This window comes from Durio zibethinus, chromosome 20 (assembly GCF_047325235.1).
Source record: "Durio zibethinus cultivar Kanyao isolate XHJ-2024 chromosome 20, ASM4732523v1, whole genome shotgun sequence".
Classification (NCBI taxonomy): Eukaryota; Viridiplantae; Streptophyta; class Magnoliopsida; order Malvales; family Malvaceae; genus Durio; species Durio zibethinus.
In genome coordinates this window covers 7,806,720-7,823,086 of record NC_143181.1, presented here as the reverse complement: position 1 = coordinate 7,823,086, position 16,367 = coordinate 7,806,720, and the positions used below count along the sequence as shown (strand labels likewise).

Genomic DNA, 16,367 nt, shown 5'->3' with positions numbered 1-16,367 from the left:
GTAATAAAATTAGTTGATCACAATATTAATATAATATATTATTTTTAATGTACGATAATATTAAAAAAATAGATAAATAAAATTTTTTTATATTAATTATATTTCTAAATACTTTATTATTTTGATAGTACTTTTAGAAAAATAATTTAAATGAAGAATAATATGTAAGTACTGAAAAATAGCATAAAACTGGAATTAAAAGCATTGAACAAATAAAATCTTGGTCATTAGATAATGAATTTTTTTTTTATGAATTTTTTTTGAAATTATTAGGATTACGATTTAATGCGTCTTCTTAAATAATGTTCCAATGATCCGTCGAAACCCATTACCTAGATTTTTTGCTTTTTCTTTTATTTTATTTTTGTCTTTGCAGAATCCAAAGACTTGTGACCAAAAGTTTGACATGTGTACGCCGTGGTAGTATGGTAACGCTAGATATCGCTTTTGTTGCTTTTTTTTTTTTTTTAAATGTTAAGAATAGTTGTTGACCTATAATAAAATATTTAATGTAATATTTAAATTTTAAAAATTATTAATATAATATTTAAATTATAAATTTATTAATTAATATAATATTTATTTAAAATATAATTAATTTTAAATAATTACACGTAAAAAATAAATAATTATTCAAATATATTATATTAATTAATGGATTAATAGTTCAAATAATTTATTAAAAATTTTTAAAATTTAAATATAATATTAATATTTTATTATAATTAATAGTAATTCCTGACATTATTTTTAAAGAAATAAGAGAGTTATTGTGAGATACTGTCCGTCTATATAAATATATATTCAGAGCGTTTCTCCTGAATTGAAATCCGTGTCTAACAGGGTGCTCATGGCATTAAAATTTTAGTCATTCATGAAAATCAGTGCACCTGTGAATGTGCTCACAAGTCTGAAACAATCTGTCCTGACCTTTTTCCAGGAGGATTATGCTCGTGAATTCTCCTCCTTGCCCAATAAAAGTGAGAAAAACCATGAATATATATATATATATTTATATATGTTCTAGTAATGTCTTCACTCTCCTACAGGAGGACATTGATTCATCTGCTCTATTAAGTCAAAATTCATTGGTTTTCAAAACTTAACATTGTTCCTAGCTAGTGGAGGTCATAATTTGGCCAATAACACCAAGAATTGGTTAAGAGAGTAAAATACCAGCAAACAATGCCGGATTAGGCATTATCCAATCCCAGTGTAGGGACCAAGGGCCTAGCTTAAAGTATTGTGGCAATTTTCGCTGATTTGCTGAGCCCATTAAGAACTACGAAAAAAAAAGAAAGCCTCCGACCTGCCGAATTTGAACCCGCCAACAAAGGACGGCCAACGATGTCACCTGCTACAGTCCTCTGCTCTGTCAACTGAACTGAGGTCGGAGTGCGTGACTGCTGGGGTTCGAGTCCAAGTCTTCAACGACCCAACGTGGAATTCTTACCACCAAACTACACAAAAAAGTGCTGCCCTCTGGCTGCAGTATTGTGACTCTCAATCTTCTCGTAACTAAATATGTAGCTTTAAGAAGGGTTTAGTTAAGGCTAACTGATCAATGTCATGGGCATGCATCTATGGGAACCGTTGCACTGAGAAATAAACAGCCACTAAACCAATATTTATACCTCAATTAACAGCCACTAATCATATCAGCTTTTCATTGTCCCTTGCATGTAACAGTCGATTAGACTCAATCCCTATATAAACTGCCAAGCTCCACCAAATTTCTTCAAACATTGTCCTGCAATATCTTTGCTCTTCTAATATGGCCAATACTTTCAAGCTCTTTTCATTCCTCATTGTTCTTCTAGCTCTAATCATGGCAACGGTAAACCAGGCACGACTACTGGATACCCCAAGGCCAAGCCTCGTCGTTCGACTGAAAATGGATGCAGAATCACCAAGTTGCTGGGAGTCATTGATCCAGATTCAAGCATGTACTGGAGAGGTTATCTTGTTTTTCCTCAATGGTGAGACTTACCTTGGTGATTCCTGTTGCCACGCTATACATACCATTGGCCATCAATGCTGGCCAAACATGCTTGAAACCCTTGGCTATACCACGGAAGAAGGTGACATACTCCAAGGCTACTGTGATCATGAAACTACCGAGTCCTCCTCATCTCAACCATCATCATCGTCTGTGAAGGATGGCATGGATGTTCCAGTGAAAGCTGAACTTCCTTGAGTGGAATGAAATGATCTTGTGTTTGGTCATTCATGAATAAGTTTATGAAGTCTTATGTTTAATATTATGGGTCATGTCTGCAATGTTTTAGTGGGTCTAGTCAGAGTCCGTTTCATGTTCTTGAAGTTGTTTGTAAGTCGAGAGTTTTTAATGAAATAATTAGTTTCATTATATTCATGGCTCAATTTTATGTTTCATTTCTTCAAGTATTATAAACCCACACATGATCTATTCTACAAATTTTGGACCGTGGACCGATTGATAATTCTGTAAATCTAATGCAGTATAGGATTGATCTTAAATTTTAAATTTTTAAAAATATGCATATAATTAAAACAATAACTTTTCTTTAGAGTCAAATAAAAATTATAATTACATAGTGGAAATAAATGAATCCACATTACAAGTAATATTAAAATAAAAAATTACAAATATTTGTAGGTTTAAGTTTTTGAATTCAAATATTGTAATGAACATTTCTATTGACATGCAATAAAAAAGATAAATGATACAAAGAAATAATAAAAAAAAAACTATGCACTAAAACAAAAACTATTTTTTATCCAAATTGTATTATATAATATTTTATATTGTGGACCATGGATCATTCAAAAGTATCCGAATCACCCTCAAATCGATTCAAATCCGTCCGTTCAATACGGTCTGCGAGTGATCGTAGGCCTTTAAGGTCATGAACAATGACTTTGCGTTAACACGAAGAAAAGGCACAGTAAGAAGTAAGAAGCTTGTTGTGAGTCTTTAGTGGAATTCATTTTCCACCGTGAAAATAGTAATTGCTTCAAATTATTATCATGAAAAAACTTATGCTCTTTGACGTTCAATTTCACCAACTCTCTTCCTGAGGCTGGCCCGCCTTTTCCAAATTACTTGTCATTTGTGCAACGCCAATTAATAATGATCCTAATGATGTTGGTATTTCGACCTTGAAAGCCCACTAAACTAAACTTGGTGCTGTCATACATATGATTCCGATAGATATTTCCTACAAGAAATTTTTGGTGCTATAATGAGGTTAACATATGATAGAGTTATAGATTTTTTTTTTTAAAAAATGCCAAACTTGTTGGTTTGAATTATATTATATTTAAACATGTTCATAAATTGAATATTCCTAATTAATTTTTAAAAAATTTATCCCAAACTTCATTCCTTACCGTCTAGAGGCCTAAGTTAAGTCTGAACCCACAACTCATGTCTAAACCTGGCCCGAGCTAAAGCCGGGCTACTCTGTGGACAGGTCTAATTGTGGCCGTCATTTTAGGTGTCCATGCTCCAACGTGGCCACTATGGGTTACATAGTGACATATGATAATACTCGCATCACATGGCCGAAGGCATACGCTCGCGTTATCAATAACTTAAATATTTGGTACTTTTGTTTTTGGCTTTTTGTTATTTATCTTTTATTTTCAATTATTTTTGTTTTTTATTTGCTTTTTTCAAAAAAAAAAAAAAAAAACCAACCAAATAAATCTTTAAATTTACATAGTGACTCACAATCACACACACACGAATAAGAAGATTGATCAGTACTTTGAATCTATGAACTCAATCAATTATTACAATTGGATTACAATTATTTTAACAAATAAGTTCCTCTGTTAAAATGGCAACGCAAATCATAAATTAATTAGGAAAGAAGTAATAACTTGTCAGAACAACGGTTTGGAAAGTCGTGAAAAATTAAGCAAGGCTCAGCCATGTATCAATGTCATTTTTTTCCCTAAGTTTTATGTGCTTCAATTGAATATTTAATAAATATGTAAAAGAGTTGCAGGTTATAAAACTTCAATAATATAATAAAATTTAATTTAATGATTGATTATGTATTGATAAAATTAATTCAATGAGCATTTATTGACATATAACAAAATTATAGGATTTTTATACAAAAATCTATGCGTTCAATCCCACATTAAAAAAAATATATGGATAAAAAATAATATACATGTAAAAATTTAAATTTAAATTTGTGAAATATTTTTTGTAAAATAAAATCGTAAAACTTTCGGATTAAAACGAACAATATTTCGTAGATTGAGTGTGAATCTTCATAAATGATATAAAAATAATCACTAATCAGTAATCGTAAGAGTCATTAAGTACTACACGATGAGATCGTGAGAGTCATGATTGGACTCGACTTAACAAGAAAGTCAAGTTTTAAAAATAAAAAAATTATAACACCTTCAATCTCATATTGAAAAAATATATGAATTTTCATGATAAATCGTGAAACCTCTAAATAAAAAAGAATAATATTTCATAGATTGGGTGTGAATTTTCGTACAAAATCTTATAAAAAAAATTTGAGAATTTTTTGAATAAAGAAAGAGAGTTCACCTGTAGGATGTTTTTGTATATTTTAGAAATAAGAAAAGTTTTATTTAAAATCAAATAAATGTTGGACCTTAATTATAAAGGGATTATCATTCGAATACTTAAATAGTAAAGTTTTTCAAATTTACAAAAGGATTTAAAAGGTTGATATATACTAATTGACGATATATTTTAAAAATAAATTATTTAATTTGTAAATAAATGTTATAATAGCAATATAAATTCACTTCGACTTATATTAATAAAAAAAACCCTTTTTAATTAAGTTTCATCTCGTGAGATTGTAATCCAACTCAATTTATATTAATTTTATTTGATTGGCTTATCTATTAGTAACTTTTAGTGTGAATATACACTATTTGTATTGAAAATATTTGACTGTTTTTATAATTTTTACTTAGTAATATAATCTTTAAGATATATCTAAAGATATATTTTAATAGATAAAGATAGTTTTTTTTAGTTGAAAAGAAGTTTTGGATAATTAAAAAATTTTCAAATAAATATATTTTAAAAAGATTTGAATAAACAATGATTTTTTAAAATAAATTTATTTAATCTATAAATAAAAAATAAGATTTAATCTTATTTATTTAAATAAAATCTTACAAAAAATAATAATTTTATCTATTCAATTATTTTAAATCTAAATTAATTATTCATTTAACTTTTGAAAATTTTAGATAATACAATAATTTTTGAAATATATATTTTTGATAAATAATCTAAAATTTTAAAAAATCTTTTATATTATTATAAATTTTTTTTAAAACAATTATCCATTTAAACACCTATGTCAATAAATTTTATTCAATAATTGTGTATATTATAATATAAAATATATGATTGATATACCTATAAAAGATAATATAAAAAGAAGATAACATAGTATTATTTAAACAGTGATTATTACACAGAGAAGGCTAGATGGCATGATCTAACAGGCACACATGCTAACGACAGAAAGCAATTACAATTCACAAGAAAAAACCACTGATCAATACTTCAGATTATTTGTAGGGTAGTTGCTCGATCACAGGTTATTTCTGCTCAAACAAGACTAAATGCGAAGAGAGAGTGCAGGAAATATATCCCAATGTGCGATAAAGTGGAATGTGATGAGATGAAAGGGTTTTGATGATGGGTCAATTTATAAGTGATGGTGGCCAAAATTAGGCAATGAAGACTTCCAAGACGTGGGTTGCAGTTGCACATGATAAAGGCTTTGGTGATGGACGGTGGGGATATGTGACTTTCATGATCATGGTCGTATTATTTTTTTTGGCAAAATCATGGTCATATTGTTGATTAATTGAGTTTCCAAGTTTAAAAAGTTATATTGTTGATAATATATTAAACATTATAAAATTTGGGTTTTTATTATATTTAAATTAATTCTCACAAAAAGTTCTTTTTTGTGTTATCACTATTGAAAAGTATATGATAATTTTTCAAAAACACCAAAAAAAAAAGAAAAAGAGATATTTGAAAGTCTTGCCATGTTGTATTTTTCATTGCCTTGCATAAATAATGTAAGAAACACTTCAAAAATAGTCATCTATCATACGAGAACAATCTTAACCACATGATCGATCCTTTGGATATATGCCTCAAAGAACTTATAATTTTTAATATATAGATAAAATCATGAAATAATTTATAGAATAGTTGTTACTTGTTACTGTATATAAATATATAATACACTTTTTGCCAAATATATGCCGGAAGATGCGTAATAAATCAATATATATATATATAATAAATATAAAATTATTTATATATATAGAAAAACTTATTAATTGCAGTTTGATTTTAAATTTGTCAAGTACTTTGACAATTGGATTTCATATCCATAACTACGCAATGTCAAGGTAGGCAGCCTACCGAAAGCTGAATTTGCCTTAAAATTTGATGATATCATTTGTTAATAAATAAATATTAAATTTTAAAATAAATAAATAAAAATTAATATTTAAAAAATTTATTTATTAATAAAATAACATAATCTTATTTACTTTATAAATGAGATGATATTATTTATTAATAATTTATAAAATTTATATACTAATAATATATCAAATATTAATTTTAAAAATAATTATATAAATTAATTAGATTATATCTTTTTTTTCAAAATTAATAATCCTTTTCTTGAGAATATATCCAAGGAAGGTAGCAACTGGAACGGATAAACTCATACTATGACATTGCAACAAAGATATAATGAATGGATAATAAATTATATGACACTTCACCAAAGAATTAGATAATCCATGTGGCATTAAAAACAAAACTAATTGCATTTATGGCATATAGATATGCCATGTCAATGATATGCCGAGTTTGTGGCAGACCAAAGTAATAATTTAACATGACAGAAAATTTCATTTTTCAACTGGTCATTAAGGGATGGCCCCATGAAGTCAAGGCTGAAATTGCCCCACGAGGAAGATAAACTTGATACTGGTAGTGCTGAATGACAGTTGGGAACTTGTGATAGTTTGGATAATTTTTGTTATTTGTAATTATAGATATTTAATTTTATTTGAGGCAGTTGAAACTTGTGATAGTTTGGATAATTTTTGTTATTTGTAATTATAGATATTTAATTTTATTTGAGTATATTTTATTTCTATTAAGATCAAAATGTAATTAATATTTAAGTTTTCTTTAGGATTTATGAGTTTTTAAGATTAAATTCTAAGTTAAAATAATCAAAATATTTCAAGGTTAAATTTGATTAAACCTAATCAAACTCGATCAAATTGGATTAAATTTGAGTCAACCTTAAAAATTCATAATTGAATAGAACTATTAAGATTTGAGATTAATAAAATTTTGATTTGAATTTTTTAAAATCTTGATTGTATATCATAAGCGTGGAATTAGAAAAATTTTATTTAGGGATATTTTATAATTTAATTTTTTTAAAGTTAATTTTTTGTGAAAGACTTTATATCATATTTTGATATTATTCCATGAATTTTGATGTAATGAAAACTTTGATTGCATTTAAAAATGGTTAAATTACCAAAATACTTTTTAGGGGTATTTTTATAATTTAACCTTTTTGAGGTTGATTTTTTACGAAAAGCTTCAGATCGTGTTATGATATTATTTCATGAATTTTGATGCATTGAAAATCTTGATTGCATCTTAAAAAAGATGAAATTACAAAAATACCTTTTGGAGGTATTTTTGTAATTTAACCTTTGATTTCAGTTTTTCGTGTTAAGCTCCAAATCATGTTTTAATTATTTCATGAATTTTAATGTATTGAAAACTTTGATTGTAGCTCAAAAAGAGTGAGGTATTATCATAATTTAACCTTTTCGAAGTCAGTTTTTCACAAAAACCTCTAGGTCATAGTTAAATATATATATATATTTTTATGACTTTTGGTCCATTAAAATCATGACAATAAATATTGTATCATAGGATTTAAGAGCAAATTATAAAAAATAATAAGGGTAAAATTATCATTTTATTTGTCATTATTACACATATAGCCAAGAGAATATATTGTGAATAATGAGGATCATTAGATTTTAAAAGACACTTATCCTATGGATGACCTTTCAAACTTGGCCATCAAGATTGCAAAGAAAAAGATATGATTTTTCTACATTGATTTTCTTTTGATCTAAAGACTACAATAACAGATTGGTAGCCTCTAAATGGTAGGGTTAAGGGGTTGAAATAAGGGGTTTTGGCTAATGTCGATACTTAATTTTATCCGAGTAGAATCCAGTTAATTGTGAAACTCTTAGAATCTGACCCACTTTAAATCCTACATTTTTTTAATTTTGACAAGTTTTTTAAAATAATAAATTGGATCAATTTGACCTAAATATCTTAGGGTCAAACTTGGTCAAACATGATAAAACAAAGTCAAACTTAGTCAAAATTAGTTAAAACCGATCAAACCGAATAGAACTCGGGTCAATTTTCAAAATTCATGACCATTTGGAATCAATATAGCTTAAAATTGAGATTTGTGGTTTTAAAAGCATTAAAAATTTTGATCGTACCTTTGAAAAGGTAAAATTATCGAAATAGCCTTTAAGGATACTTTCATAACTTGACTTTATTGAAGTCTTATTTTCGTGGAAACTTTCAGATCATAATTAAATATTATTTTATAATTTTTGATGCATTGAAAACCTTGATCGTACATTGGAAGGTATGAAATTATTAAAATATCTTTAAGGGTATTTTTGTAAATTGACTTTCTCAAAGTTAGATTTTTGCAAAAAGCTCTAGATCATTGTTTTATATTATTTTATGATTTTTGGCACAATAAAAACCTTGCTTGCACCGTGAAAAGTATGAAATTACCAAAATACCCTTAGAGATATTTTCGTAATTTGACTTTTTCGAGATCCCTTTTTTATGAAATATTTCAGATTATGGTTTTATATTATTTTATGATTTTTAGTGCATTAAAAACCTTGATCACACCTCGAAATGTGTGAAATTACTAAAATATCTTTTAGAGATATTTTTGTAATTTGACCTTCTCTAGGTCAATTTTTCACAAAAATTTTCAAATAAAGACTTCATATTATTTGAGGATTTTTGGTGCTTTAAAATCATAAAAATGAATAAAGGATCATGATTCTCCAAGAAAATTGCATGAAAACTGAAAACTTTCTAATAAAGGAAAAAAATGGTTTTTTCACTTAGTCCCAGCTGCATTAAAAATGCAAACTTTAGATATGAACATTCTTAACCATGGGATGATCATAAGAAGTTGGATCCAATGGTGAAAGTTAACATATTGCAAAGAAAACAAAGGAGAAAAATGGCCATTAGATGGAAAATTAATCCAAGGGTTGCGTGAATTTTGCATGAGATATTTATTCTTCATTAAGGACTGGAAGAAGAGGAGGCAGCAGCTGGGGAAGCATGAAACATTGTAGAGAAAAGAAAAATAAAAAATTTTTAGTGAGCTTGGAGGAGGTATAATTTTTCTACCTTTTACCTCTGTATTTTCATTAGCATTCCACAATATTTACCATGATTTTCATGGCATTTAGCCTTTGATTTTCTATTTTTTTCTTAAAAAATTTATAGTTTTTCATCTATTTTAATCCAAGCTTGGATCAAGATTTCATCCAACTAAATAATAGTTTAGACTAAAAATAAAAGATCAATCAACAAAAAAATAATCCATCATTGTTTACCATTAAAAGGTTTGGCCAAGCTCCCATCCTCTTTGGTTGAACCTCATCTTGGTCATTCTTGGTTGTTTTCTTGCTTCTAATAATATTTGTGAATAATTTGAATGTTGTTTCATATGTTTAATGTAAGAATATTGGTTAGTTTAGTGGTTTGTATGTGTTGTTTGGCTATATATGTTTGGTTCCTTAGTTTCCTCACTATTTAGTTCATTACATGTTTGATAAAATTTCTCCCATGATATAAATGCCTTCATATGATGATTTTATAGATGATTGGTGCATGTTTTAATCAAAGGAAATGATGTATGATTGGGGATTTGCCATGGAGGCATTCGGCTAAGTCATTCCCATGTTTGGTCGAACCTCCTAGCTTACTTGAAGGTTAAATGTTGTTTGTTTCTTACTTATTTGCTTGTGTTCTTGCTTTGTTCTTCAAGTTTTCTGTGTTTGATCAAATTTTTAATGAATAAAAATGCTATATTAGTAGACTTTTTAGTGATTTTAGTTTGTTTGTATGAATTTCAAAACAAAAAAAAGGTGAAACATGTCTTCAAAATTTTAAAACTCTTGATTTTGATCCATTTTTACCTCATTGTTATATGCATGTTAAGTTTGTAATATATTTGTTTCATACACAGTTCATGCATTAAAGTTTGCATTTTCATTAAGGGCATTTCGATAATTTTTGTTACATTATAACCATGCATCAATATTTTCATTTTTACCAATGGCATTCTTGTTATTTATTCTTGTCACATGCATTTCCCATAAAATCCTAAATCATTATCCAAACAATACCCCTAAACCCTAAGCCTTAAACCCCTAACCCCAAACCTTAAACCTAAACCCTAATCATAACTCTAAACTTAAATCTTATACCCTAACCTAAACCTATAAACCTTAAACCAAATCACAAACCCTAATTTAGACCCCAAACTAACCCTAAATCCTAAACCAAACCCTAAAACCTAACCTAGATGCCAAACTAATCCTAAAACCTAAACCAAATCCCAAACTTAACCTAGTCCCCAAACCAACCCTAACCTAAACCCTAAAACTATCCCAAACGCTACAAATCCGAACTAATTTCCCAAACCTTAAAACCAAACTTTGACCCCATTCATGCATTTGCATCTCATTTTACTTTATTGTTACATGCATTCTTCAATTACCATGCATTCATATGTTGTCATTCATGTTTAACCATCATGCATTCATCATTGTTATTATGTTCATGCATATCATGCATATGATTTTCAAAAATGAGTTTTCACAAGAAAATTGTTTTAAAAAATAAAATGACATGTTAAATAAATATAGTCTTTAAGATCTAGCCTAAATATAAAGAGACTCTCAATGATTATTATTTATGTAATGTCTCATCTTAATTTTGTGAGGCAGTTTAAAAATTTCTAAGTTAGAGATATTTTTGAAGCTTTACCTAAATATAAGAGAGTGAAAAAAGGTGTGTTGATACTTAGGATATTTTCATCTTGATTTAAAATAAATTGTTTTTCTTTTTTTGAAAAAAATGATATGCTTAAAAAAATAGTTTTTGAAATAAATAAATAAAAAAGAAAGGAATTAATTTTTAAATATTGGAATAGGACCATTTTACTGAAATCAAAGGATAACATGCAATCCATTGATATTGTCTTTAATGGGCATTGTGGGAGTGCTAATCTTTTCCTATGTGTAACCAACTCTTAGACCCAACTTTGTTTTTGTAAACCACCAAAATCTTCTTTTATAAAACTTTAAACATGTTTTAAATGTTTTACGAAAAGAAAAAATTTTAAAGTGGTCAATCGCACTCTAAAATAGATTGGTGGTGACTTTTTTATTTTGTTTTTTATTTGAAAATGCTTTTTGGTACCTCACTTGTTTTTCATTCCCTAAGTTTGATGGTCGGGTTCCTCGGGCTTAGACGTCACGACAACTTGACACCTCCATTGGGGATATCAATATTTAGACAGTCAAGCCAAAAAATGATTGTATGTTATCCTAAATTTTGGTTTAATAGTCCTAACTAGTGTTTAATATTAATTCTTTGATTTTATTTTTCTTGTTTTCTTAAAAATGGAAAATTTTAATTTTTTTTAAAAGATTGAAAAAATGGAAAAAGATGTTTTGACTTTGATTTCATATTTCTAAAGATTTAAAAAAAAAAGTGTGTATGTGTGCTTTACATTTCATGTATAGTTTAATTATATCATTTATTATAAATTGTTGTTATTTATTCTATTTTTGATAATTGTGAGGCATTTAGGACAGGGATGTTTTAGAAAAGTGTAAAAGGTTTGTATGTTCTTTTGCACACACTCTATGCTTTTGTAAGGTGTAAACCTCCGCAATGGATAGTTAAACACTCCCACTTAAATTGAACCATTTTTGTCAAAGCCTGTAATGGGCGAAGATTGAGGTGCCTAATTAGTTTATGAGGGATGATGATGTGAAAAGCAATTTGAGAACCTTTAGATGCGTCAATTCCCAACCTAGCATATAATCAACTATAAGGAGCTAACCCAAGGTAAACCCTGCCATACCATCTTTATAGAAAATTACCCAAAATAAGACACGTGAAAGAACATCCTTTACCTTTATAGTTTAATATTTTGTTAATTTGATAATTTACATCCTTGCTTTCAATAAAAAGAGAAAGAATAAAAATCATTAGGAGTAACAATCCTTTGTTTTTAACAAAAAGAAAAAAGAAGACAAAAAGATAAAAATGAAAAAAAGAAAGAAAAAAATGAAAAATGAAAAAAAAATTGCTTGAAGGTGTTAATTTATCTTGTTGTATTACATTTGCACTTTTGAATTTCCTTTTTACTAATTTTTCTATGTTTTTTATATTTTTTTTTGTTTTGTTTATCTCATGCATCATTCTTGAGAAAAAGCATTAGAGATATTCACTCTAGATAATTTATTGGTAGAAATTTTCATGGCATTCCAAGAATTTCAAAGGGGTCCTTAATTAATAAGTCATTCTGGAAAGTTAAAGATTGTCAGAAAATATGCATCAAATAAAAGGAGACTATTTGATAGATGGGTATGTTGCAAACCTTCCAGAAATGGTATATATGGACTTAAGATGGAATAATATAGCAAATTTAGAGGGAGTTTGGAGTCAGTGGGACTTAGAAAATAAGGTAGCTTTCACAACTAAGTACAGAGACATTGCCCTGGTGGATATGGTGAAACCTAATGGTCAGATGTTGAAGGCTAAGATAAGATTATGGAATTGACATATCGATATTTTACGTTTAACAAGAAAGATCTAACACCCATTATAGAAGAGTATTTCACCTTATTGCACTTAGATTTGTCCAAGTCCAATAGAATGTATTGGAAAGCATAGAAACCTTTAAGGTATAAGAAAAAGTTAGGAAAGAAAATTGAGGTTGCGGTTTAGGTGATTAATAAGAAGAAATGGACTAGCAAAGGGATATCATGGACTTTCTTATGAGATGCTATGCTTCAAAGTTCCATTGAAGATTGAGTTATCGATATGTTTGCTTTGGCAATCTATGATTTGGTGATATTCCTGAGAGCTTTAGTGCATATAGAGGCCTTCGTGGTTGACTTTTTTATGCATGTGGATAAAAAGATTAACTTTTCACCAATCATTTTGGTAGAAACCATTAGATCCTAGAACCATTACCATAGGAAGGGAAAAAGAGGATGATTGGTTGTAGTCAGTTGCTTTACGTGTTGATTTAAAGCCAACTAAACTCTGCTACTATTTTTTGCAAAGTCTTTAGCACCCTTAGCCTATGTAGACACCCCAATTTGTCTGGGGGTCTATTAGGATTAATTTAGTTAATAAAAAATAATAAAAAATAAAATATGAAAAAAATGAAAAGTAGGTGGTTAAGTTTGATTAAAGTTAGGTGTTTGAATTTGAACTGAATTTAGGGATTGAAGTTGAAATTTAGAAGGAATTAAAATTTCTATTTGGATTGAAAATTATGTGGTTTTAATCCTATAAATATAGTCCCAAATAACATGACACATAGAAAATAGAAAGATATACAGATTGCATAGAAAAGTAGAAAGTAGTCAAAAAAAGGTTTGGAAGATTTTTTTGGGTTTTGAAAAAATATTTTTTTTTCTAAAACTTTTTTGAAAAATTTCTAGATTTTGGCAAAATTTGAATTTTTCGATGACCTTTCAGTGACATCCCTAGTTTTCGGTGAAGTTTCCAGTTTTCGACATCCATTTTCTAGAAATTGGTAAACTTCTGGCTAGATTTCAACGAACCTACCTAGATTCTAGAGACAATCCCAGAATCCGGTGAAGGATTCAATTGGTGTTCTTGGGGGTTTAGAGAAAAGGGAAAAAGAGAGAAGAGAAAGGGAAATCTGGTGAAAAAAGATTGAATTCAAGCTTTTATATCAGTCCCAAAACGACGTCATTTTCATCTTAAATGGTCCCAGGGTCAGCATATTTTTCATTTAGGTGATCCAATCCGGTTGCAACCTGCTCCATCGACCCATGTTTCAACCAATTCCTTCAGTTGAGCTGAGACGAGCTACGCCCCCAAGTCACATCTTCAAGCAGCTATTTGTGCTGAAGTTGAGCCGCTCCAACCTAGCCATTTCTATTTTTTTATTTATTTATTTTAGCATTTTATTTATGTGTTTATTTTTTTTCTTAGTATTTTGCATGATTAAATTTGGGAATAAATAAAACAATAACATATTTTTTGAGAATAAGTATTAATTATTCAATGATGGAATTTATAAAAATTTCAAATGGTAAATTTTTATAAAATTCTTAGGTGAGAAATTTTATCTAAATTTATCCCAAATGGTAGAATAATTTAGATAAAGTTTTAATAACAATGATTAATATTTATTTTTATTAAAAAATAAAAAAATAAATACATAAAAAATAAAAATAAAAATATTAATAAAAATTTTGAAATTAAATACTAATTACTCAAGGATGAAATTTTTAGAAATTTCAAATGGTAAATTCCTAATAAATCTCTAGGTAAGAAATTTATCTTAATTTGTCCCAAATGATGGAATAATTTAGATGAAATTTCAATAAAAGTAATGGTATTCTTTTCCAAACAAAAATTTTTTTTGTTGAAAATATTTAATAATTATCCAATAATGAGATTCTTAAAAATTTCAAATGGTAAATTTCCTACGAAATCTCTAAGTGAGAAATTTATTTAAATTTGTCTTAAATGGTGGAATAATTTAAATAAAATTTCAAGAAAAATAATTGTCATATTATTTTTTTTAAAAAAATAATAATAAAAAGAATTTCTAACAGGCCCGAATAGTGAAAAATTTAAAAATTCAAAAAGAGAAAATACTTCTAATTTGGCCCAAATGTTAGAATAATTAAATATATTTTCAAAAAAAATGATTAAACTTTTTCTGACGACGGAGCATCTTCAAAAAAACAAATGGGATTCTTGAATATTATTGAGGTGAGAAAATATTTTTAAGAGTTTTACCAGATTGATGGAGAATCTTAAAAGTTATTTTCAATATTGAATATAAAATTTAAGACCATTAAAATAAAGATTTTAAGATAAATTTAAAATAAAATGGTACCATCCTTTAGATGAGCATGTGCAGGCATTATAACCTTCCTCATATATAACTGAACTCTCAAACCCTATTCTAGTTGTAGACCCAAACCTATTCTTTTAAGAACCCTTAGTCAATCTTAGAAGTTCCTTAAAAAGATAGATTCATTAGGTGATCAATCACACCTAGTTAAAAAAGATTGGTAACGACTCTTTTTGTTAAGTCTAGCTATAGATTTATGGATCTATATGATATGATAGTTTGGTGACTCCATTGAGAAAGCTATAGAGAGTCAGACCATAATGTTTTAAATTTACCCTATCCTTTAATCTAATGGTTTTAAATTAATGATTATGTTATTTGTTTACTAACATTTTTATCTTTTTTGTCTTTTATTTTTGGGGTATGAAACTTATATGTTTCTTCACACACACTATCACATGCATTTGCATTACATGAGCTCTATACTTAGGTTCTATCCCTCTTAAGAAAGAGTAAAGTGCCTATGCTATTGTGAGATAATATTCTTCGCAATAGCTAATGAAATACTCCCACTCAAATTGAATCCTTTCTGTTGATAGCCTGTGATGGGTGAGGATTGGAATGCCTTACTAGTCTATATTGGACAAGGATGTAAGGAACAATTTGAGAACCTTTAATGGTCAAAGTCACCTAAGCTTGGATATAATCAACACCTAAGAAGCTGGCCTTAAGATAGAGACATTCTTACCCATTGATAGATGTAACCCAAAACTAGGACATACAAAAGAAAAAATTTGTGTGATATATCGACTTACTAATAATTTTGTTTGTTTGACTTTGTGCGTTTGCATTATCATGTCATGTATCATTTTTAGCATCATGTGTAACATTGTGCATCTGCATCATTTTCATATTAGATTTCATCCATGAAAATGTACATTCCATTCATGCATTAACATATCATGCATAAAGCATAGCATTTCTAATAACATAATTATGGTGTTCAAGATTTAAAGATAGCTCCACCAAGCAAGAATCCCACACAACCAACTCATCAATATAATGCAAGAGCTTGAGCCGAACAAATGGAAT

General features: G+C 28.1%; 1 protein-coding gene across 1 annotated transcript; it reads left to right on the top strand.

Annotated features, from left to right (window-relative positions):
* The first annotated feature begins 1,704 nt into the window (after positions 1-1,704).
* LOC111315013 (egg cell-secreted protein 1.1) lies at positions 1,705-2,333 on the top strand. The gene has a single exon (XM_022916633.2). The coding sequence runs from the start codon at positions 1,775-1,777 to the stop codon at positions 2,195-2,197; it is 423 nt and encodes a 140-aa protein (XP_022772368.1). The 5' UTR covers positions 1,705-1,774; the 3' UTR covers positions 2,198-2,333.
* The last annotated feature ends 14,034 nt before the right edge of the window (positions 2,334-16,367 follow it).